This window comes from Lagopus muta, chromosome 3, assembly GCF_023343835.1.
Source record: "Lagopus muta isolate bLagMut1 chromosome 3, bLagMut1 primary, whole genome shotgun sequence".
Classification (NCBI taxonomy): Eukaryota; Metazoa; Chordata; class Aves; order Galliformes; family Phasianidae; genus Lagopus; species Lagopus muta.
In genome coordinates this window covers 73445806-73470308 of record NC_064435.1, presented here as the reverse complement: position 1 = coordinate 73470308, position 24503 = coordinate 73445806, and the positions used below count along the sequence as shown (strand labels likewise).

The window sequence follows — 24503 nt, the reverse complement described above, 5'->3', positions numbered from 1 at the left end:
AGAGGTTCAGCCTCTGCTGCTGTACCACCAACATCCAACTCCGATGTCACAGGCAAACATAACAAAACAGGAAGCATTACCTTTGGAGCAGATCTCATAAAATTAATCTGTTCAGTCATCGGGGTTGATTTAGAACTATTATTTTCTTAGAGAGTTTTACTCTTCATTGTTGTTAGCTTTAGATGAAGCACTGAGTGTGACATTCTTTACTGAATACTTGCGCTGCTATATGTATAAGTATCTTTTTAGGAGTCTATTTACCTTTTAATGCATAAGAAATCTCTGTTAATACAATAATCACATAAGAACCCTTTGCTTTCATGCACAGGGTATGCATGAGTGCTTAATACTAGTCAGTGCTGCTCAAATCTGGCATATGTGTCCTCTACAGAGTCTGCTTAGTCTCAATAAATGTATAATTCCAGAAATATAGTACTAATTTTTATGTTTGAAAATTGTGAAAATATTACATTAGAAATACATGATGATGTTTATGAAGTGAGGGAAAAAAAAAAAGCAGCTTTTTCCTTCCACTTTGACAGTAAGCAGCCCAGAATATTTAACTATTATTTCTTCAGGTTAGAGTGAGTTTTGGGATGGAGCACCCTTGCTATACTGGCTTTCATTCCATTAGCCATTTTCTTGGGTGTTTAAGATGCTTATAGCAAGCCTCTGTGTTTAATCTCATATTTGATTAGTTACTTCAGGCTACTGCACTGTTTTCTGCATAGACCTGAAGTTGCCCTGAAACTATTACATCTACACCAGTTCACGATCATGAACTTTTATTAGGTTTTTAAGCTTCTCTAAGCACTATTATTTATTTATTTATTGATACTGTTCTTTTGTCCTGAAGTTTGTGGTGGTTTGTTTAATATCTGTGCACTTTGAATTCTCAAAAGTTGATGATGAAGGTTTTCTAGTCTTATTGCCTACAGTGCAAACTTTTTCTACTAATTATAGCTCCATCCTAGAATATGTAGAGGTGTAAGTATTCCTCTTAGTAATTTTTTGAAAAAGTAATGGATAAAAGTAATGGACTGAGGAAACACAGAATGCTGAAATGCAAGACTACAAAGCAGCCTGTAGAGAACTTGAATGTCACTTTGGCTGGCTAGTGATAATATTACTAAAAAAATGTTTATTTTTCTGTTTCTCTTGACTGTTTTCATAGTGAATATTCCAGGTCTTATTATACATCTTTGGAGCTGATACTCTTGCAAATTTATCTTTTCATTGCTGTATTCCTTATTAAATGATCTTCTCTTTACTAATTCTGTTGGATGAGTATTTTCAAAAATAGGACATAGTTTATTAAAACTTGTCCACCAACCTTCTCATATACCTCACATGTTGCACATAGGGACCTCAGTCTGCCACTTTTCACCTTGTTTGAATAGTGTACTATGGAAACAGTGTTGTTGTAAGCAATGTCATGTAAGGCTCAAAATGAGACTGAGATATAAGATTTTTATCAGAAACTGATCTTTTCTATGAAATACATTCCTTCTTAAAGTAAGAGCATAGCTTTTCTGGATGTTCAGCTGACTGTGGTGCTCTCTTTATGATGCTGGATGATTATTAAATCGGAGGATTGTGCTAAACTTTCATCCTGCTCACTTACAGAAACAAAGCAGAGCTCCAGAGAGCATTTATATTACAGTTAGAGTTGCCCACTGGATGCAAAGAATTCAATATAAAACTTTTCTTTGTTTTAAACTTTTAAGCATACTGTGAGTGATTTCTTGAAGACTTTGAACCCTCATTAGAAAGCCAAGTATCAAATGCCATGACTCTTATTTATAAACAATATAAAAATGATCTTTCAATGTTTCATTTATTTTTAGGTTATTATTAAAATGGTAATGAAAGAAAAACATTTTAAAACTGAATGCTACGTTCTTAAATTTACCTGGTACCTTTTAATCTGTGATGTTATTTTTTCACAGTAGCTCATTTTCCTTGTTCCCCATTAAAATGCTTGTGACCTGATCTTTAAAAAGTTATGTTTTAAGCTTAGTCTTAAGCAAACAATCCCATTAACTTCAATGAGCTTTTCATTAATAGATTTGAAGTTAAGTAGGTCTTTTTTTGTTTGCACAATCAGAACTTAAGATGTGATCCCACTGATTAACCTTATTTCACATCCCCCTTCTGTTCCTGAGGATTTGCTGGTGTTATGGCTTTGACATTCAATCTCAATTCATCTCCATTCTTATTCTGTTCCCGGAAAGTAATTGGACAAGAATGGAAACTAAAATTTTCATGAGAATATAGTGAAGTTGTATGTACTAAGTCTATAGCAATTTAATGGAACTAGTGAATTTAACACATTTCGAGATTTGAAGAATATTACAAACTAGTACATGAAAATTGTCTGCTTTATAAAATATTAATTTATCTTCAGATCTGAAAAAATGATGAAATTAGGTTAAATTACGTAGAACACCTCAGACATTTCAGTAAGATTTTTAAAAGGTAATCCTGAGATCTTTTCCAGTTTGTATTTCACCTGAATTTAGTACATCACTTCTTTCTGACTTTGCAGTGAAGCAAATTAGAAAGCTTAAGAAAATGTTTTCTTTGAATATTCTGGAAATTTTCTATGTCTGACATGACTATGTTATATTGACTATACTACCATACAGAAGTTGTGTCTCATAAAGTACAAATGACTGGATTTTCTTGCCAGTGCCACACATAGGAAATCTAATTGTCTGGGCTTGGGAAAACCTCCAACATAAGAAATGTCTTCAAAAATAAAATAGCAAAAATCCATTCTTCTATTCAACCTTGGCCATAGAGTAAAAACTTTCAAGTAAATGTTTAATACTTATGTTCATTTCTGTTACAGAGTGGCAATAAAAGTACTTGTGGCCATAAACATAGTTCTGATTTCTTTCAAGGTATAAGAATATTTAAAGCCTGGCATGAAGATTTACATTTACTCATCCATCAAAGCAGCCTTATGGAAGAAGTGTATTATCTAATTACTAGAAACTTTTCTTGCCAAGATAACCAAAGTAGTTAACAATGATATTTCTGTGTTTTCAATAGTGATTATACATAGAAATTTCCAATAGCAAACTGTAGTAATTTTCTTCTTCCTTTTTTTTTTTTTTTTTTTTTTTTTTTTTTTTCCCTTTGGTTGTTATTAGGCAGACTTCCCAAAAACATTTTTATCTGTATCCCTTTCATTCACCCATCTGGGAAAAGCTGCTTTTGTAATTGATGTGATTGTTTTGTATATCGGTTCTGACTTTTTAATACTTTGCAAAATGAGTTGCTGAGTTATACTGCTTGCATTTAAGAGATAATGTATTTTACTATAGATATGCATGAGAAAGATGTGACATACCCATTGAGGAATTCAGTATTTATGAGTAAGGCAGTCTAAAATGGAACTAAACACATTTAATGATAGAAACGATAATTTGAGAACCATGATGGTTTAATACTAACTGAGCTGGAAAAGTGAGAAAAGAAGACCTGAAGATAATAATAACAATAAAAGAAATGCACATTATGTACAGTTCAAGAGAATAGAGAAAGCTAAGAATAATGAAAGGATCGGTACAGCCAGATAAGAATCTAGTTTTACCATATAAATACAAAATATTTTCAGTGAGATGGGAAGAAATCAACATAATAGCAGTAATGTTGTATGGTTGACAGTGATTATAGTATAGTTGGCAGAAATAATGTTATGGGGAAAGTCAGTGACTTAAAGAAATATCAGAAGTGTGATGTCAAGAAGGCATGTTTATAAATATAAATTTAGACCTGACATAGAATGATAGAATTGTTAAGATTGGAAAAGACCACTAAGATCATCTTGTCCAACCGTCAACCATGTAGTCATCACCATGCCTACTCAAACGTGTCCCTCAGTGCCACATCTACCCTTCTCTTGAACACCTCCAGAATCTCTACCACTGTTGTGGGCAGCCTGTTCTAAGCATTGCTACTCTTTCCAGAGTGGTATCCAACCTGAACCTTCTTTGGTACGTTGAGACCATTACCTCATTACATACATGCATATCTCCTTAGCTTTTTCTTTTTCTTTACTTGTGATGTTTATTATTATTATCAATACAAGAGAAATCTTGGAACTGCCAACAACTGTTATTCACTACTATTTCTTTTAAAATTATTCCCTAATCACAGAGTTCAATTCCTGAGTGATAGAATCAATGATTACAGAACTGTAAAATATTCTGAATTGCAGAGGACTCACAAGGATCACTGAGTCCAACTCCTGCATGAATGACACTGGAAGTCAGAACGTGAACAGAACCAAAGAAGACCATAAAGCCCCAGGAGTACAAGTGGGAAAAAGAAATGGTGCCTGAATTATCTTTTATTATTAGCTTTTATTAGTTTTGCCTGCTGGAGGAAAGGGGAGAAGTCAGAAATAATGTGTAATGCATATCAATATATAGTTACGTGGCAGGTGCTCACATGTGGGTTTTGGTTTTCACGACAATGGGATGTTCTATGAAGATTATAACCTGTTAGAGAGGGATGGGATCCACCCATCTAGAAGAGACAGGAAGACCTCTGGCAGCAGACTAGCTAACCTAGTGATGCGGGCTTTAAACTGAAGGACTTGAGTGGTGGGGTCCAAAATGGAAATGCTCATAAGATTACAACTGACTGGGGAATAAACCAGACCAACCAGGACACTGACAGATGTTCCTTAGCTGCCTCCTGTGGCTAGCCAGAGTGCCAGCCACCTCAAGGGTGCGTATAGCTGTATATCTATCCTCTAGCATCCTTGTTGGGAAACCTGCATCCTTTGCTCCTTTTTTTATCTCTGAAGTGCCTGTATACCAATGCATACAGCATGGAAAATGAACAGGAAGAACTAAAGATGTGTACAATTGCAAGGCCATGATTTCACTGTGGTCACAAAGACATCATGGGACAGCTTACATGACTGGAATGCTGTCATGGATCGTTATATACTTTTTAGGAAAGGCAGGCCAGCTGGATGTGACAATGGAGTTGCTTATGCAAGGCAATAACTGGAGTGTATCTGCTTGGGGATGTGACTAAGCACTGGAACAAGCTAACCAGAGAGGCTGCAGTGCCTCCTTCTCTGAAATTATTCAACTTCTTTGATTCTGAGATTCTTGGCACAGGACCATCCAAAATTCAAGCCAAATATCTAAGAGTGTTGTCCAAACGCTTCTTTAACTCTGACAAGCTTGGTGCACCAGGGAGCACGTTCTGGTGCCTGACTACACTCTCAGTGAAGAACCTTTTCCTAATTCCCAACCTGATCTTCCCTTGAAGCAGCTCCATGCTGCCCTCCACTCCCTGTGAGGAGCCGCAGCTGCCATGAGGCCTCCCTTCAGCATCTCTGCTCTGAGCTGAGCAACCCAGGAACTTCAGCCGCTCCACACTCATAGAGTCATGGAGTCATAGAAAGGCTTGGATTGGAGGGGACTTCAAGGATCATGAAGCTCCAATCCCCCTACCCTAGGCAGGGCCACCAACCTTCTATTCCCAATCTTTGTAGCTTTTCTTTGGACACTCTCTCATAGTTTTATGTCCTTCTTGTATCGTGGCACCCAAACTGCCCACAGGGCTGAAGCTGTGGCTGCACAGAGCAGAGTGGAACAATTTTTCCCCTTCCTGGTTGGCAGTGCTGGGTCTGGTGCACCCCAGGGTATGATTGGCCCTTTGGGGTGCCAGGGCATACTGTTGCCTCACATTCAGCTTGCTGTCTACCAGAACCCCCAGATCCCTTTCCACAGCACTTCTTTCCAGCCTCCTGTCACTCAGTGTTTTATTTCTGTGAAAGATTTTATTTCATTTTTTTCTTTATGTGTGACTTATGTATTTGTTTTTGTTGTTGTTGTTGCTTTGTTTTTGGATTGCATCCAGATTCAGTATGTCTGATAGTGTTCCCTTGGTAATCTCAACTCTGTAAAGTAGTATTGCAGGTTGCCTAGACACTGTGGACTCTGAGATATTTTACTCTCTATAGGGGTCCTGTATTCTTCTTCACTGTCTGTGAAGTTCAGCTGGTTTTCAAGTCTCTGAGATCCAGCTGTTCCTTCTCTGTAACTTCTTATATTGTTATAATCTTTTGTATATAGCAAGTTTTGTCGTACTCAGTGGCTTTTGACCTCTTGTTCAGCTAACTTAACCCCAGGTCAACACATATTCCTTTCCCTCAGGCTTATCTACAGCTACGCTATACAGTTGTGTCCAACCTAGAAGCTGACCCTACTTTGTGCAGCAGGTTGGACGAGGTGATGCCCAAAGATTCTTCTTGACTTCAGTTTTTTGTGTGATAATACATGTGGTTTCAGAGTATTCTTAAATCAGTAGATTTGAGAAAAAAACTCAAAAAACTTTATGGTACATTCATTGAAGCCAGCTGCAATTTGCTCTAATTTCACATGGCACTCAAAAATTCTAGCCTGAAATAGAAGTCATGTTACTATTTCTTCTTTGCAGTAAGAAAGATGATCTTAGTGTTTTTGCATTAATTTGACAGTAACTGACCCAAACAGATGCTGCTATCTGCCAAAACTTGGGTGCTGCTTGCTGATTTCACAAAAACCTTGCTTACTGTACAAATTAACAGGGCATTCTGAAATATTTTATCAGCCACATGTAAATTCTTCTTTTTGTATGTAGCCATAATTTAATGTAGCTGTAATAGTTTCTTTTTATTCTTACTGTGGTCTTTTGCTCCCATAATATCTACAACCACATTTATTATGTTCTATGATGAAATATACTTTAAAAAAAAAATTGGTGTGATTCTCACAGAACAATCACCCTTCTTGGCATACTAGAAAAAAAATATTTTCAATTTTCAAGCATAGAGAGTAAGATTTGTTTATGAGGGTAGGTCACTTAATATTTCTCTCTGAAACTTTGAGTTCCAGGTTTGTGTGAACAATGACATATTTATCATTCTTCTAAGAAATGTATGTGCATTACATTGTGTACATTATATTCCATAATTTTGATAGCAAAACTGTAATAATTTACACAACTTTAAGAGTTTCAAGCACACAGTGCTGAACTAGCAGCAAAATATGGGAGCTAAATGTCTGTAATTCTTTCTAATGTCTACGGACTTCCCTTTCTTTTCCTTTTGTTTTACCAGTAATTTGGAATGTTATTGTACTTTCCAAAGGAGATCTCGCTATTCAGCTTTGAGAAATAATTTCTTAGAATAAACAGTACCTGTGTATTATACAGAAATAGAATGTTCCAAGTTCTTCCTATTTAAACTAGGTTATTGGTCATCAGAGTCTCATATATTTGCTTTTGTCCCTGACTGACTGACCTGACCTTTATAAATGAGGGAAATGACTCACAAAATCACCGAAATTTTTATTCTGCTAGCAAGTTTCTTGGGAAGGGAAACAAAACATAAGAAAAGGCTCTGCTGCTTTGGGAATATAAAAGCATCTTTGTGCTGTCTTGCATATCTTTATTATTCCTGGCTACATACGGGAACTGTAGATATAATTGTAGGTGGATTGGTCTCCAACTGAGACAAAGAGAAAGGTGTGAGTCAGATTCATGATTCATCTTTCTCTGTTTCACAGTTGTTCTTTCACAGCATGAAAAGGCTAGTAGCACTGTGTATGCAATTACAGCTATAGAAACAGTGGCTGGGTTTTATCTGAGTAATTGTGTTGTTACTGTGTTGTGGTTCTGCCGGTAGCATTGTGTAGTTGGAAACAAAATTTTTACAGATGTTCATTGCGGCAGAGCACTGTTGTTACCCTGAAGTTGCTATGTGTTTACTTGTTTTACATTAAAAAAAAAGTTCTGTATTTGCCAGCTGAGGACAGGCTTTGAAACCTTTAATCATGTTTTAATGTCTTATTTCCACTAGCTAACATAGCTGTTAATTGACTGTCTATGTGTACATACTAAGTACAATTAAGTACTGCTCCTGTACTGTTTGCAAACTTTGCATGTCTTCCTTTGTTCAAGAAAGATGGGTTTCTCTGCACATTTACACTCTTTCATAAAATGCACTTACTAGCAGGGTAACAAATTAATTGATTCATAGTGTTTAATGCCTTCTTATACCCATTCATATAAAATGTATTTTATTAACTGCTTTCAACATATTTTTTGAATGAATGAGTTTTAAATAATCTCTATAGCTACTGCTTACTGGACCTATTCACTGTTAATGGCAGTGTTGAGGTCATAGCTTATCTTATTTATCATCTAACCAAAGTATCATTTGGGTTCACTTTTAAAATTTCTGTTGTAATAATATAACTTGAATTATGTGCTAATTCCAATGGATTTTCTTCATTGTTGTGGGTTTTGTTAAGGAGCATTGATGGTTAATATGTTAAAAAAACAAAACAAAACAAAAAAGCCCCACAAAAAACTGATATTGGCAGAGTCAAAATGAAAAGGCTGGATGGACACAGAACTTGGTTGGTTGGTTCTGTTTTATGACCTGGCTAGTTTAAACGATGCCACCTGTTCTAACCAGTGAGATAATTTTATGAGGACCTGTTAGACTAACAGGGAATGTGGACTGCAAACTACTTTAATAATGGTAATGAAAGTTAAGGTTAAGTCAAGTCAATGTTGGCTAATTGTTAGGGCTGCAGCCAGAATTTTAAATGAAGGTTTTACATTTCTTTATTCATTCTTCACAAAGCAGTCAGTAATTTACCAGAAAACTAGGAATGTCAGTGTGTTAATGCTGGATGAAAAGTTTTCTCTGGGCTGTATTTTTTTCCTCTTCAGTCTCAAGGTATAGTTGGTTTGCTGCAATAGATTTACAAAGGAAAAGATTAGAACAAACTATTGTGTTAGAAATAAATTTGTGCTGTGTTGAGCTTTTAGGTATTAATTGTCTAAAATAAGACCTACAATGGAAATAAGAATAAAAACATAAGAATTGTTTAATTAAATCTTGGAACTCCAAATTATTTCAATTCTAAGATCACATTTCACAAATTAAACCCAAGGGGATATCTGAGCTTTATTTTTTTGTGATTTTTACAGGGAATTAATAGTGCAATTAAAGCATGGAAAATTTTCAGTTAGTAAAATAGGGCATTTCAATTAATAAAAAACTAGCAATATACCTAATGATATAGGTAAAATGGATATTTGAGAATAATCTCCACCTTGAATTTAAGGAAGAACTAGGGAGAGAAATATATTGATTTGAAGATTTAGAAAATAGTCTGGATTAGGAGCACTTATGACAAAACTATCTTCTAAAGACTGAAGACTTCACTGAAGCTTCTGACATTGTTTCTATGAAGGCCTGAGGCAACTGGAAGAAAGGAATCTCCTAAGTAGGAATTGTTTGACATGTGTCTGTCAGTCAGTGTGTTACTGAAAAATTCATCACATTTTTCTATATGAGATAATCTGATGAATTTTTTTTAAAATTAATGCTTACTCTGCAACTAAATGCAACTATTGTTAACTTTAAAAAATCAATTTGGAAGAGTAATTTATTAATTCTAATAAATTGGGTAGTGTCTAATTCTGGGCGTCTAATGACAGCATTAGGACACGTTGCAACCAGTTCTGTGCTGTCAAATTAGCTTTTTGTTATGTGGAATAATAATTTACTTTCCAGAAGGACAACTTGCTTTCTAAATGGAAGGATTTGTCTGGAGTGTTGTTATATTTTGTTTTAGAAAGCCCCAAAAGAAAAAGCGTCTCTGGTATAGAAGGTAAAAAGGGGATTAAATGCTACATTTTCACTTCTCTTGGCAATCTCAGCATGCCGGATCACAGATTCACATATTTTATGTGGAATTTCTTTTCATTATTTTTGTTTTCAGTTAATTTTTTCCTTATCTTTTTTCCTAGTGAACTACGCAAACTGGCTTTCTTGTACTCAGTATACTCTTACACTATAGGAATTGTACTGCTTATGGCTTTTTCACACACACTTGTAAATCTTAGGAAAAATTTGTCTCTGATAGCTTCATGAAGCAGCTTCGACAGCTGCAGCTTTTTCCTGTTGAACTTTCCAGTTTTCTTCTTTATCTTGTTTTATTTCTTCAGTGAATTTTTCAATGTCCTTGTTTTATCTTATTCTAATTTTTTCTTTTTACTTATCTTATAATTGTACTTATTGTACTTATCTTATAATATCTGATTTCTAGTCTTTCTTTGATCCTTTTTTTGCTCACATTTTTCCCCACTTTTAACTCCACAATAGATTTTCTGTTTCCTTAAATGAAAGAAAAATATTTATAGTTTATGTAAAATAATTTGTTAAGGGAAAAAAATTCAATTCTAGCTTAACAGAGTTTTTTTGGTTTCTTTGATTAGGAGAAATGATCTTTACCAAAGGACTGTGTGGAAGTGTGAAAGAGGTACATAGAATCACACCTTGGACACTTTTCACCCGTGAGTGGGGGTGATTGGCTTAGAGATGAGCCTTGTTTCTTTTAACGTTGATTCGCATACCTACAACATAAATGCAATGAAGGGACAAGATAACAATATGCAATACAGCTTTAAAGTTCTCTCCAAAACAATTTGGATGCTATCTCTGTCAGTACGTGCAGAATGCATTGCTCAACAGATGGTTGTATGTTGTCTGTATCATACTGGCTGAGAACTTTGTTCTTCTTCTTCTAATGCAAAGTCCAATAGCTCATCTCTGCCACAGCCTGGGGAAAGAGAGGAGAGATCAACTACAGATAAGTTTAATGAACCATTTCTCTTCATCTAACGACAATTTTTTTTCCCTGCTAGTTGTCAGATGTCCACTGGAGTCCTGTATATATGCTTTTGACAATCTGTGAAACTCTTCTTCCTGAAGATAAAATAGTAACAAACTTTTCATTTCAATGCTAGCTCACTTTTCTGTCTTTGATCTCAAGATCAGTATAAAATTATTTCTGTGGTGGTGAAGGATGTAACACAGGCAATGGACTAAGCAGAGGAAAAACAGAAAGAAAAAGATTATTTTCCTGCCTGATAGTTTATATTCAAATAATGTTATTGGAGTTGGTCAGATTTTGATAATGTCAGAATTTTTTCTGGAAGGGAAGAAGCCTATAGGGCAGAGTGCAAAGGGGGAATTCAGAAAGTAAATGAGAAGTGCAGTTAATTACAAGTACCATAACTTATTGTAACTGCATCACAATAAATAATCACATAAATAAATAATTAATGTGGAGCTGCACTGCATGTGCATTTACAAAGGTAAATTATTCAGATGAATACAGATACATGATCAATTTGATTATGAGAGTTAGGAAACACTGAGTTTCAGGACAAGTCTCCACTATTAAGGATGCATCTACTCCTCATGGTGCATACACATTTTGTATCACTACGCTTTTACTGGTTTCCTGGGAGTTCATTACTGAGGCTTGCTGCCATGCTAAGCAGTAACTACTCTCCCGTAATGATATTCAGTAGTGCTGGTGGGACTCTCCCACCTCATCTTATTTATTTATTTATTTATTTATTTATTTTAATTTTAACTCATTCTGACAGTCCCTTGAGATACACAGCTCATTTTCATCAGGGGCTCCCAGGAGACAGCAATAACAGAATACTGCTTTGCAGCTGCATGCATCATTATAAAAAAAATCCATGAAGCAGGACACTTAATCTGAAGCTACAGACGAGCCCTGAGCAGTCAGAATCTCAGTATGAGAGTGTAAGGCAGCAAATGAAGGCATTCCAAAAAGTTCAATCCTTTTACAATTGCACACATTTTGTATATTTCCTATCTCCTTGTTATCCATTTCAGATCTTCCCATCTGTACTTGCCCCTGTAGACTAGCTTTGCTGTCCTCATGGCAAATTGCTTTGTTTTGTTTATTTGTTTTTAAATGAATGTTTCTAGTAAACCTTTAATAGAAGGATGCTGAGTAACTCAGAATAGTTTTATACTGAGCATTAATTAAGCTTTAGTTTTAATATAAGTTTACAAGAGCCAAAACACTTTGAAGAATCTTCACTACATATCCTTCTTCCTTTAATTGTCGAACTTCTCATGTGGAAATGATTCTCCAGGCTTAAAATACAATTCAGTAACTCTTGAAGCCTGAATTCCTGTTTATAACAGGAAGCAGACTCCATTGTCATCTTTTCTCTCTCTCTCTCTCTCTCTCTCTCTAATTTTAAAATATATGAGAATTAAAAAAAAATAAGCCTTCAATTTTTGGTGTTTTTTTTAACTAATAATCTCAGAATGGAATTAAATAACATAGTGTTTTTGAAACAAAGTAAATCCACTTAATTCATTTTCTTCTGCTTACCATTACACCTAAGCAGAGCAGGCATTTAAGAGATGAAGACGCCCTTTGAATTTTGTCACTTTTAAAAATTATTATTATTTGTTTTGATTGTGTAAATAACACAGTTTAAATGATCCATCTTGGTGTTTTTGAATTTACTCTGTAGATGACTTTTGAGAGGAGTGAGAAACAAAGATCTGTATAGTAAATCGTGATTTATTGCTATATTCTGCACTCATATATATTTATTCTTTTAGAAAGTATGAGTTTTCCACTAGTATCATCTTAACAGTTTTTATGAAGGAAAGTTTAGTAGCAATGGTTTTTAAATACATTTTAAATGTGCCATCTAAGAAATCTCAATGCACCTTATATACAATTTTTTGCATTATTATGCACTGGTGATAGTCTTATAAATGGCTCCCAGGCATTTCCCAAGATGGAGAGAAAAGGAAGAATAATAGTACTTGAATAAATAAAATAGTAGCCTTACTGTTTTGTAAGGTACCATTTAATTTAATGTACACCTGAAATATAACAATGACTTAAGTATTTATTTAAGAAGCTCATCTGCAATTATAGGAATCTTTAGGAGGAAACTTCATTCTTCAAGACAAAACTGATTTCTAGCATGAATAAAGGAAAAAATGCAAAAAGGGGAGGAAATCAAGGAGCAAGTTACAGTTAGAAACAAATGTGACTTGGAATCTCTGGATTTGTTCTCTGGTATGACTTCATACAACATTTAGCTGTGAAAAATTCCTATTAAGTCACATTTCTATGTAAAGAAGGTAACAATACATTATTGATGCATGAAAACTGTTCTGAAATGAGATGCAAGGCTTTTGAGAGATCAGCGGCTTGGTCTTTCTTGAGGTTGATGAGTGATTACACTGATATAGAAATGGAAAGAAGGGTAAAACTGAATGCTAAAAATTCCTTTCTCCAGTAGAAAATACTGTACTGAGTTTCCTTTTTTTGACTCCTCGCCAGACATAAGTGACTGGTGGTCTTCCCTTACTTCATTATAACCCTTTGTAATAAAATGAATAATGGCAACAGAAAATATGTCACTAAGGGTATTTCTATTGCACAGCAAAGTCTTGAAGTACTCTTCCATTATTGTGGAGAAAAAAAAATCCTGTTTCTTTCTGTTGGCAAGTTCATATAGATTTTAATAACTTTATGGTACCTAAACAAACCCAAAAGAGTTCTAATTTTTTTGGTGGGAGTAGATTTATTTACATGGTTGGAGTCTCCTACCTTGATTGATTCTTGGTACATTCAGATAAGGGATCGAACTGTTCGCTCAGAGTAATTATTCCTCTGAGGTTAAAACGTATTTTTTTTTTTTTTCCTAGGTATTTTGCTTTATATACAACATTAACTTCTGTGTAAATTTTCATATTTTACCATTGTGTGCAACAAGATCATATTTTTCTTTTGAAGCTGAGAAAATATTGTCACTGGGAATTTTGGTCCTTCTATAAAAATAACCATTTAAACAGCAATATCTGAATTTTCTGTCAATACTATCTAATTTTATGAAATGCCACCATGGTATTGGTTGGAATTTAAGTAAACACTTGAGTAAAAATGCACATTTTGATTGAAAGTCTCTTTCAGTATGCTCTAATACTCATTCAGAAACCTCAAAGCCCATTTTGGAGATTTTCCTTTGAAAGCCATGATAGCTATTGTTTTTTTTACAATGTTGGATCTCTGTGCAGTGTATGGAAGATCAAGAACTTATCAGAAATTCCTTATCTATCTAGCATCTATCTAATGACACTGTAGGAATGATTTTAACTGCCAGACCAGATCAGTGATTTATTTGCAGGTAATCACCAATTTAACTTGCCCAGGTCACTGAATTTTTAATGAAGTATATGTTCTTCATAGCTTGGAAAAAAACATGCTAATTCTTAAGATACTTTAATAAAAAAAATCAAAAAGCACTTTTACAGAAAGGACTGAAATTTTAGCTACAGTGAGAGTCTTTGAGAGACTGGTTAATAAAGCTGTGAGTGTAATCTAAGGTCAAAAACTGAAAACTACTGGTTTTAGTGATGAGTAAGTGGCTTTCTTTTCTTTCCCTATTAGATAGACAATGGTCGTCTGTGGAGCTCTATGGTGAAGACCTCAGAAGAAATATCAGTTTTTCCAGTCAGCTTTTCATAATGTAAATATAGTTTGAGCTTCCCCCAATGGGCAGCTAAGCCATGAACAAGCAGAAAAACCCTTTTTGGACTGTATTTCTGAACCAGGCTTCACCTTCCATCTCGAGAACTTTTTAAAGGATTACAGCTGAAAAAGACAAGAGAAAGAAAACCTTGAACAGGAACCCTATCCTACAATGAGAATTACAAGTACATCTTGTATCTGCCCAGTCCTAGTTTGTCTCTGTTTTGTGCAGAGGTGTTATGGAGCTGCTCATCATGGCTCCATCAAGGTGACTAGAAATCAAACCAGGCATACAGAAGGTGAAACAGAAGTACATCATCGTCCCAAGCGTGGATGGGTGTGGAATCAGTTCTTTGTTTTAGAAGAACACATGGGACCAGATCCTCAGTATGTAGGAAAGGTAAGGTATTATCTTTTTGTTTTTATTTTTCCGTCTCCTGAAACGTGGCACTGATAGAGGAAAACCAGATATCTCCTTAGATGTCACTTCATTTTAATGGTGGGCACCTCTCAGTTTGTTGTATACAAGCACAGTGAGCTTACCAGTTCCCTAAGTATGCTTTCTTTGTTTATTATAAGCAAAAATATCAATAAAAGCAAATAGGATGAAGTTAGAGTATTTATTCTGAGCTCAGCTGTACATGCAGTAAATGTGGCTTACATCGGATTTTGTAGACCCCTAAGTGAATAATATTTAAATATGTCAGTGCTAAATCCTTTTATGGAGTATTTAAAAATAAGGTTCAGTTCTACATCGGGAAATATAATAAATACAGTCTAGATTCAAGAACATATTAATTTAGATATGTAAGCGTAAGTTGGAAAAGGACTCCTTCAAAGGGAGAGCTCTCTGTAGCATTCTTATAATGAGATGCAGATGGTATGTTACTTGCTATAACACATAAGAAGCCTGTAGAAACAGCAGGCCCTATATTTATGTTTTTATTTACATGGTGAGTTTCAGGCATAAGGTTCATGCTTATACAATTGTAGGCTATCCAACAGAATTCTAGTTTATTATGTGTAATATTGTCTGTATAATTTCTGTTTTAAATTTACATTAAAAAAAAAGCACAGAAATCATTCTGTGTAGCTTTATAGCAAGACACATGACAGATGGAGTTTTTTCCCCATGAATACTGTCAGCATAATGATAAAATTTCTTATTATGTAACCTAGAAGAATCTTTATTTCTGTAATGAAATTGGAGAAGTATGTTAAATGTGAGTGGTAAAGAAAGATGGTTAATGGGAGTAAAGCATGGTAAATGAACTATTTTGTTTTGCCTTCATTTTGCCCTGAAGATGAAAGTCTTTAAAATTATATTTTAGAATATACAAAATATCCAAGGAAACCAGTAGCTCCTGAAATCACAGATGTCTAGTAGCCAGGGCTTTCAAATTTGAACAGTATCATCTTACCCAAAATAGCAACTGGAGCATTTGCATATAAGATACTGTCAACACAAAAAATCAGAAAAATACCCTGTTTTTTTAGTAAAATGCCTTAGTAAAATGCCAAGTACTTGGCACACTGGAAATCTTTAGGATTTGTGAGGGAAATGTAGACTGGGGAATGACGTTTCTAAATGGAAATACGTTGTTACATTGAATTAAAAGTTTATAAGGTAGGTGAACTGATGAGAGAATATTCCTCCAGAGACCATGTTAGTCTGATTAACATTTTCATGTATGAGTTTGGAATAGAAGAAATATTCTATAAACGTGTTGCCAATGTGCGTCTTTGCAGGAGAATCTAAAGATCATCTGGTAGAGGCAGATAGCATGAAGAATATTGGTACAGCAAGATAAAGGGTAAACATCAAGACCACAGTCTAATAACTCTCATGTAGAGCAAGATCATGAATTTCAACAGTTGTACACTGTTGATTCATCAAGTGTAAGGGACAGAGAAAGACAAAAATCTGGTTATCAGATCAGTTATAGATTCTACTGTTATACATTAAATAAGGTAGATATGATTTGAAGCTGCAAAAGCTGGGATGGGGAAAACAGAGACAACGTAGTATTAAGGCAGCTGTACAAAACAATGCTAACATGTTTACTGCTGTCTTTAATTTTGTTTAAAAAAAAAATTAATTTTAAAAAAAAGAATTTACCTGTGAAGCTACATGCAGAAAATCCAACACTGTGGTTGGAAGTGGTAATGGAAAGTAAAACATGATTGGATAATTGCCATCAAAAATAATAACAGAGACTATGTATATATTTTGCAAATACACTTCAGAGGAAACCACAGGGGAAAGAGACTTATTTAAGTTGATTCAGCTTGTTTCTGAAAAAAGTTAGGTTTTGTTCACAATGAGTTTATTTAGGATGGAAATAAGAAAGTGAGATTCTCAAAGAGGCTGTTAATAGGAAGAGTGGACAGGATCTGAAAGGATTTCAAAATAAAGCATCCTTGTCTTTATGATAGCGTTCTCAAAGATGATTGCATGAAAGAGTAGACATCTATATGAGGATTTGGTGACCTATAGAATGATCCCTTTCAATTTTATGTTGCTATGATAATGTTGGAAATATTCTTTCATCCTCTGACCTCTATATTAATGCTACATTTAAAAAGATCAATAAGTAGGACTGTGTTTAATCCCTTGTGGTCAGAAGCACATTCCTTATCTGAGGACATTTCTTCCTCTGTACTTACCAATATTTTTCTTCCTTTTCCTGTAAGAATTCCCTGTGCTGTACATAGTTTTCTATACTGAGTACATCACAACATTTGTAAACTCATTTTTGCAGAAGCTCTGTGGGACTTAGAAGGTCTATTACTCTACTTTATATTTGGTAAATAAAGTTGTGATGGTTCTGATGATCTGAGTTACTGCAAATATCAATCACATTACTTCATTTACTTTTAATTTGGAAAAAAAGAAATGACTAGGTGAGACTGATGTTATGTTAGTAATGAAGATTGAGTAGTAATCATTGTGTATCAGTTGCTTTTCATTTTGAAAAATAGATGTTTAGTTGATGTTACATTTAATTATACATACCTCACAAGGCCTCATTTGACCTGACTAATTGAATAAGAGATTTTCTTTAAAAACCCCTCAGATTATGAAAGAAGGCAATGTGAGTGTTGCCCTTTAATTCCGGTCTTCCATTCAGTGGCAGCACCCTATCAATTCTGTCAATTATTAATTTTGTAGACTACTCTGCTTCACTGGTGAGTGTTTCGCCATTTGATATCTGTCCTTTCACATTTTTCACACTCATTTTAGAAGCATCATCACAGAAAGCAGAGTCATTATGTACAATGCTGTTATAATGATTACAGTCATTGTCATGGAAATGTACACTGAGGACAAGAATAGGATAGGCCTGCAATGAATATAGTAAGGTTTCTCATTCTTATCAGGAAATGACTGTCAAGACTGTGGATAATTTTACTGCTATCATCTGTTATACACCAAAAGTTAGGACAACAAGTCATCTTTATATTTTAATATCAAACATATCTCCGTTTCTCAATCATTACTTCTTTTCTGTAAGAAAATATAGTTTGGAGACTAGAAATGTGTATAAAACTAATGTGTATTAGTAATGATTATGAGACTTTTATAGGAACAAGGAATAAGGCAAAACACAGATCTTGGAAAAATTAGGTTGTGATAGAGATAAGAAACAAACATTTTGTAGATTTTAAATATTTTCCATGGTACTGGCATTATTGAACTGGTTCTCTGTTGTTTTATTTGGGATCAGTCTTCAATGTTTCACAGCTTGCTCTCCCTAAAAGACAATTCCAAAAGCAGTTTCGTATTTAAAAAGGTATCTGTAAAGAAGTTAAAACCACAGTGACTTTTTTTCTGCAGTCATGAATCATTTGGGGTGGCTTTCTTGAAAACTTCCTAAGACCAATGTCTAACAGTATTCAGGCAGACTGCTTATCTCTGTGTGTATGTGCATGTGTGCAATGAAGAAATTCCACTAAGCAGAAACAAATGCCTTTGTCCCAAGCAGTTGAATCCACAGAACCGAGCTTCCAGCTACAAGAGCAAATGTGAGACTTTGCATTCCCAGATGAAAACTATGCTACTTAAAACGTGACTGTGAGTACTGAAAAAGGGACTAGTAAGAGCAGTGTGAGCTGATAGATGGTCAGATACCATCCTTCTGTTCCCCATTCAGGAGAATGAAGACCCTCCTGAGGAAACTTAGAATAACTTGTGCTGTAGTGCTGCAAACTAACATTTTTAAAAAATCCAAGTTGCATTTCCTTTGCATTTCTTCCATGTTTCCATGTTTCATAATTCATATGTCAGGAATTGGAGAGCAGCAGATTTTAGGAGAGAAAAGAAGAGAATATATCTTTCAGTCTTTACCATTCTTTTTCATTTTGAATGTCATTGTCTCCAGAGTAGCTGTCTAGTCCCTGTGATATAACTTAGAAGTTACACTGGAAGCAAGTCATAGCTACACATTCACTGTGTTTTTTGACTCTGGGAGAGAAATAAATGTGTAGTGTAAAAGAGGAGATCGATATTGGTTAGAATCTGAGTGATTTGTGCTATTAGAGGGAATAGCACAAGAATATAATGAATTAGACTGATACTTGATTTCTCTGTAGACCTTTCGGATCTTTGAAATACTGAATATATACCTCTAAATCCACTTCAAATATACCCCACAGGGCAGGGATGGCTTTTCAGGTATTCAACTGTGTATAGCTTTTTAACAACTTTTCTTCCTAAATTTGGGGGATGGGGAGGGAGATTCTTAGTTTACTCAGTTCTTTTACCTGTAATACAAAAATAATTTGTTTTGATGGGGTGTGTAAGGAAGTATGGAACAGATGGGAATGAGTGTGAATACAGGAAAGAAAAGAGGAAAATTTAACTCTTAAAAAGTCCTAGAATCGTAGTACTGTAAGTTAGGTAAGGAAAGTCATCTCTGGTGTTATGCTGAATTTTCAAGTTAATAGATCTATTAATTTGTTATTGTAGTCTTGAAAACAGAAATACTGCATAACAAACTTGTCATTCAGAATTCATTTTCAAGTCGAAATGAAGATGTATCATTGCAAGAAATTAGTTCTAGTACAGGAAAGTGAATTTAGTCTTCTCTGATCATATCAAGACAATTTCACATTTCAGATTTAATAACAGTAGAGAAAAATCTATCCTTCAGAATAAATGCTAAGGAAGAAACAAAACCTGAATTTTACAATTAAAAAGACTTCATTCAATGGCAGAGGTTTAAGTAAAATAAAGAATATAAGATGTTTCATCATTTTAAAAAACTAGCAAACAGTTCCAAAATTTAGTCTAATTTAAAACGCGGTTTTATTTTAATTTAAAGAAAATTAAAAGGTAAGTTTAAATGCTGTAGTCTAAAGATTTTGCACATAGCTTGCTAACCATTGTCATCCCTTTGTAAAATGAGTCTGAGGGGCATAAACAGTATCCTGCACAATGTGCGTCCAATTTTCTACCATTTAAGGTGCTCCTTTTACAAATTTAGGCAAAATAATTTTCCTTTGTCTAGTAAAAGCATGGTAGCAATGAAAACATAAATGTGCAAATGAACATTTTTCTATTCTTTTATGGACTTTGCTTCTTTAAATTTTTACATTCAAATTTACTTATGTAGAAAAGAAAGCGTAATGAAAAGGAATGGAGTGAAGGCTCAGCAAGCTTTTAAATTACAAATATAATGTGTTTGGTGTGAAAAAGGTTTTTATTTGTGCTTCTTTTTAATTCTTCTAGAGATTCTTTGAAGTAAGGAAGATTAACATTGAATAAATAGAATTAACATTTAAGGAAACATTTTAACTATTTTAATTCATTTTAAGGCTGAGAGATGTCTCCAGCTTCTACTGGAGGACATCTCCAGAGGAATCTGTGAGACTGAGTTTATAGATGTTGGTACTGGATAAGTAGAGCTATGTACTTTAATAGATCCTTTCTTACTTTATATCACACACATACTCCTTTTACAGTTTCTCTACTGTGTGTGTCTCTTGGTTTTAGTGGACTTTGTACCCATTTTTACGGCTTTCTGCTCCCTGCTTACTCAGGTCCTCATTAATGTCACCATGAATATTGATAAATAGCATCTTGAGTCAGTGCCTTTTAAGTTGATGGGAAGCTGACACTGGTCGGACAAGGCAGTGTCTATTTCTTTTTTTCTATCTTTATCTCCTACTGTTGCTCAAGGAGTAGGTTTGCCAAGAAACTGAGGAAGTGGCCCCTCTCCATCGTACAGCTATTATGTAACCTGAAGTTAGTAATATGTGACATTATATATCCTATATGATATCAGCTGCCTCATTTTCTGCTTATTTTTACAAAAAGCTGACTAAGGACTTGTCACCCCAAATCTTTTCATACCAAAAATTCACAAGTGCACTTGCTTTTTCTTGAGTTCTGATGATAGACAGTCTCCTGTGCTGCCTCCATGCTGATAGTAACACTGTCTTTATTAGCCAAATATTTTGTTTTTGAGGGGATGAGGGCACTTTATTCAAGTTCTACCAGTCATAGCGTGCTGTGGACGTTTACTTTTTATTTATTATTTTCAAATGGAATTTCTAAACATTGAAAAGTTATCTAGGGAAAAATCAAAAGAAGGAAGTGCTTTCATCAGCCTGATCAATCCGACTTTCTCCTAGTGAGCTCTTGTATTGTAATCCTAGACAGAAAATGGCTATGTACAAACTGACGGGCATTTTGACTTGACGGACTAAACAAACAGAAAAGCATAAACACACTGAAGTTCACTCTCAGACCAAAGAAATGGGATATAGTATTTACCTGGTTTAACTTGATTTAAGTTGATGTGGAATGGCACCAGGAATAAACTTGGTCCTTTATGTCAAAACAGCAACATGGAATCTAATATGTCAAAATAATTCTGGTTTTGTGAGGAAGTTTTATACAGTTTGTCAGTATCAAACTGAGGTATCAGTGCAAAAGGCTGTGGAGCAAATCAACAGATGAACAGTAATTATCGCATGTACTTGATGCAGTGATCTGAGGAAATGTACCGAAAGCAGTAATTCTAGTACATAAATTCTCATCTAAAACTATCTTCATATGTCGATATCCAAGTAATGAAAGGTGCAGTGATCTCAGTATTATTAATAGTAATATAAAACTTGTATGCGGGGAAAAACCAAATGGCATTTAATAGTAAAGGAATATATTAAGGTAAAACAGTGATTAGTCAAGTGAAAATTTGCATTAATTGTAAAATCCACTGAGAAAATTGGAAATACTAGCCATAGAGAAATGCAGCAAAAGAGTTTTCCTAGACTGAGTGAAATTCAATACAGATAAATATAGAATAGGACATGAGCTGCAACTGTTTTAAATGAGTTGTCAGTTACTTCTAATATGACCTTACAGTCTTGTTAGTTCCTTGAAAAACTTCCATCAGCTCTGTGCTTAGGAACAATCCAATGAGCAATCTGAATATTAGGAATTACTAGAAGGGAAAAAATAACAGGACCAAACATGTTTACTGTTTCAATCCAGAACATACCTGCACCTCAAATACAAAGAACACTTCTCATTTTCTTCTCCTTTTCCTCAGTCTTACAACAACAATAAAAAGAGATGTGCTACAAGATTTATATATATTAAAAAAAAAAAAAAAATTCTGCATGAGGAACAACTTAAACCATATTCTAGAACTATTTGCAGCTGTTCTTTCTGTTTGTTTGTTTTGAAAAGAGGATTTTTCATAGGAAGAGGCTGTTTTACTTCCTTGGAAGTTGTACAGGGAACAGCTGAGTGTAGGGGAGCTCTTCTGACTGAAAAGAGATGAAAAAAAGTGAGTTTGGTAGTGGACAGGCAGTCATGAGTAGTGTGAGGAATGTGTGAATCGGGAATGAATTTCCCTATATTTTGCTACCTTCTTATAAGCAGTAAAAGTCATCCACAATAAAAATAAAAACAAAACAGAAACAGACTATGGAAAATAATGCAGTCTGTGTGAAATTGTACTATACTCCTAATTCATAAGTAATGAATTGAGGTAATTCAGCAGATAAAAAAAAGCACACTAAGATGTTGAGCAAGCCACAGTTTGATAGAAAACCCATTCATTTAAGAAATCAGAGCTGTGTATTTGTAATTGTAGGCAGTTGAAATTTGGATAAAATAAATATTGACTGTCAGAAACATTTATTCTTATATTAAATATTGTTCCATGTTTGGTTGTGTCAGAGGCTGTTGCTGATGAACTCGGCATTCCCAGTCCATGCTTCCTTCTTAGATAACTATTCCTTTATATGTCTGTATTAGCATGACAAGTCCTCTCCTTCAGTTAATGTGGAAGTAGTTTTAACATCTCTGTATTGTCTGAAATCAATGGGGCGTGTTTCTTTCCAAGCAAAAAGGCAAATATTCATTATAGTGTTGTTTTTATAATTAACTACGTTTTCTGTAAAAAAAAAAAGAAAAAAGAAAAAGGTTTTTTTGTTTGGTTGCTTGCTCAGTCAGCAGCTCCAAATATTGGTGGTATTGTAGCTTTTGTTTTTAAATTGATATTATTTGTCCCTTTCTAGTTCTGACTAAAGATGATAGATATTTAATATTTCTTGAAAATCAGATGCCATTGATGAGGTCCTATGTAAGAAACCCAAAGCAGAGACCCGGAATACTCTACTTCTGGCATAAATAAGGGAAAAAATAAATTATCAGAGGTGAAAATTCTGTAACTGTTTTCATTTGTGGCCACTTTCTTACAAACTAGCTGTTAAACTTCCACCTTGAGCTATAATCTTTCATCTATTATGTATCAATTTCTCCACTGCAGAGAGCAACATTTTTCATTACAGTTTTCAGTGTCCCTCAAAGTACAGCCGCATCTTTGTCTTCACCAAAGATGCCAGTACTAACTACAGTAATTCATAGTAGCAGAAAGATGCAAATCATTGGACTAGGTAGCACATAGGGATATAGTTGATTGCAAATCGAGGGTTAGAGTAATATTCCTGGTTCTTTTGGGAAGAAAAATATTATTAAGTAGCACTATGCAGTATTGGTAGTAATACACAGTAAATTTTCTATGGCTACTTTTTCATTTGGTCTATTTTGATATAGAGTAGAAGAAATCTGATATTAGTGTGAACTGCTTATTGTCCAAGAAGGTGGGACCCACGATTTCCTACAGCAGAATTAATGCTAAAATTTATTTTTTACATTGCTATTTCAGGGGAAATTAAGTTGTTCACAAGGCACATGCTGACACAGTAAACAGACATTCTTCTAGATGTCTCAGAAGTGCTCCAGCCTACATATTAGTATTTATTTATTTTCTGTTTTATTTTCTAAGGGAGCATTGTGGCTTAACCTGACAGGCAGCTCAGCACCACACAGCCATTCACTCACTCCACCCTCCCACAGGAATGAGGGAGAGAATGGGGAAAAAAGGATAGAACTTTTAAGTTGAAATAAAATCTATTTACTAAGACAGAAAAGGAAAAGAGAAATAATAGTGAGGATAATTATACATGTATACACATACATATACATATATATTTACAAAACAGTTGATACACAATTGTTCATTGCCCTCTGACTAAAGCGCAGCCAGTCCCTGAGCAGCAGCCGCCTCCTCAACCCTGCTCAGCAGCCTCTCAGTTTTATAGTTTTTTCACATGATGCCATATGGTATGGAATATCCCTTTGGCCACTGTGAGTCAACTGTCCTGGTAAAATCCCATTTCAGATTCTTGTGTCCCCTCAGCCCTCCACTAGTATGACAGTAGGAGAAGCTGAACTGTCCTTAGCGCTGTATAGCAGTGCTCAGAATCAACTGAAACACTGGTGTGTTATCAACATTGTTTTCCTCCTGAAGTCAAAGCATAGCATCATACCAGATGCTATGAAGAAAACAACAACTCTGTTACAGCTGAAACCAGGACAGCAGGAGGACAATGTTTTGCTCTGTCAGCCTTTTGTAGCAAACAATAATGAAAAAATCCCTAGGTGGAAAGGTGATACAAGAGCATCAATACTCACAGGTACTCCAGGGAGAATGTGTAAGTTCTCTGTCTACCACAGTTCACAGTTTTGTACATTAAGGTTTCTTCAGAATTGCTAGAACTGTT

The 24503-nt window shown here is 34.8% G+C and overlaps 1 protein-coding gene across 5 annotated transcripts in view; it reads left to right on the top strand.

Moving 5' to 3' along the window:
• Positions 1 to 24503, top strand: part of CDH18 (cadherin 18) — a 441257-nt gene that overhangs the window by 266852 nt on the left and 149902 nt on the right. For all 5 annotated transcript variants that reach the window (XM_048939478.1, XM_048939479.1, XM_048939476.1 and 2 more), the window contains one exon: positions 14340 to 14820. In XM_048939478.1, the coding sequence (XP_048795435.1) occupies positions 14593 to 14820 (228 nt within the window). In that variant the 5' untranslated portion in view covers positions 14340 to 14592. The remainder of the gene's footprint in view (positions 1 to 14339; positions 14821 to 24503) is intronic.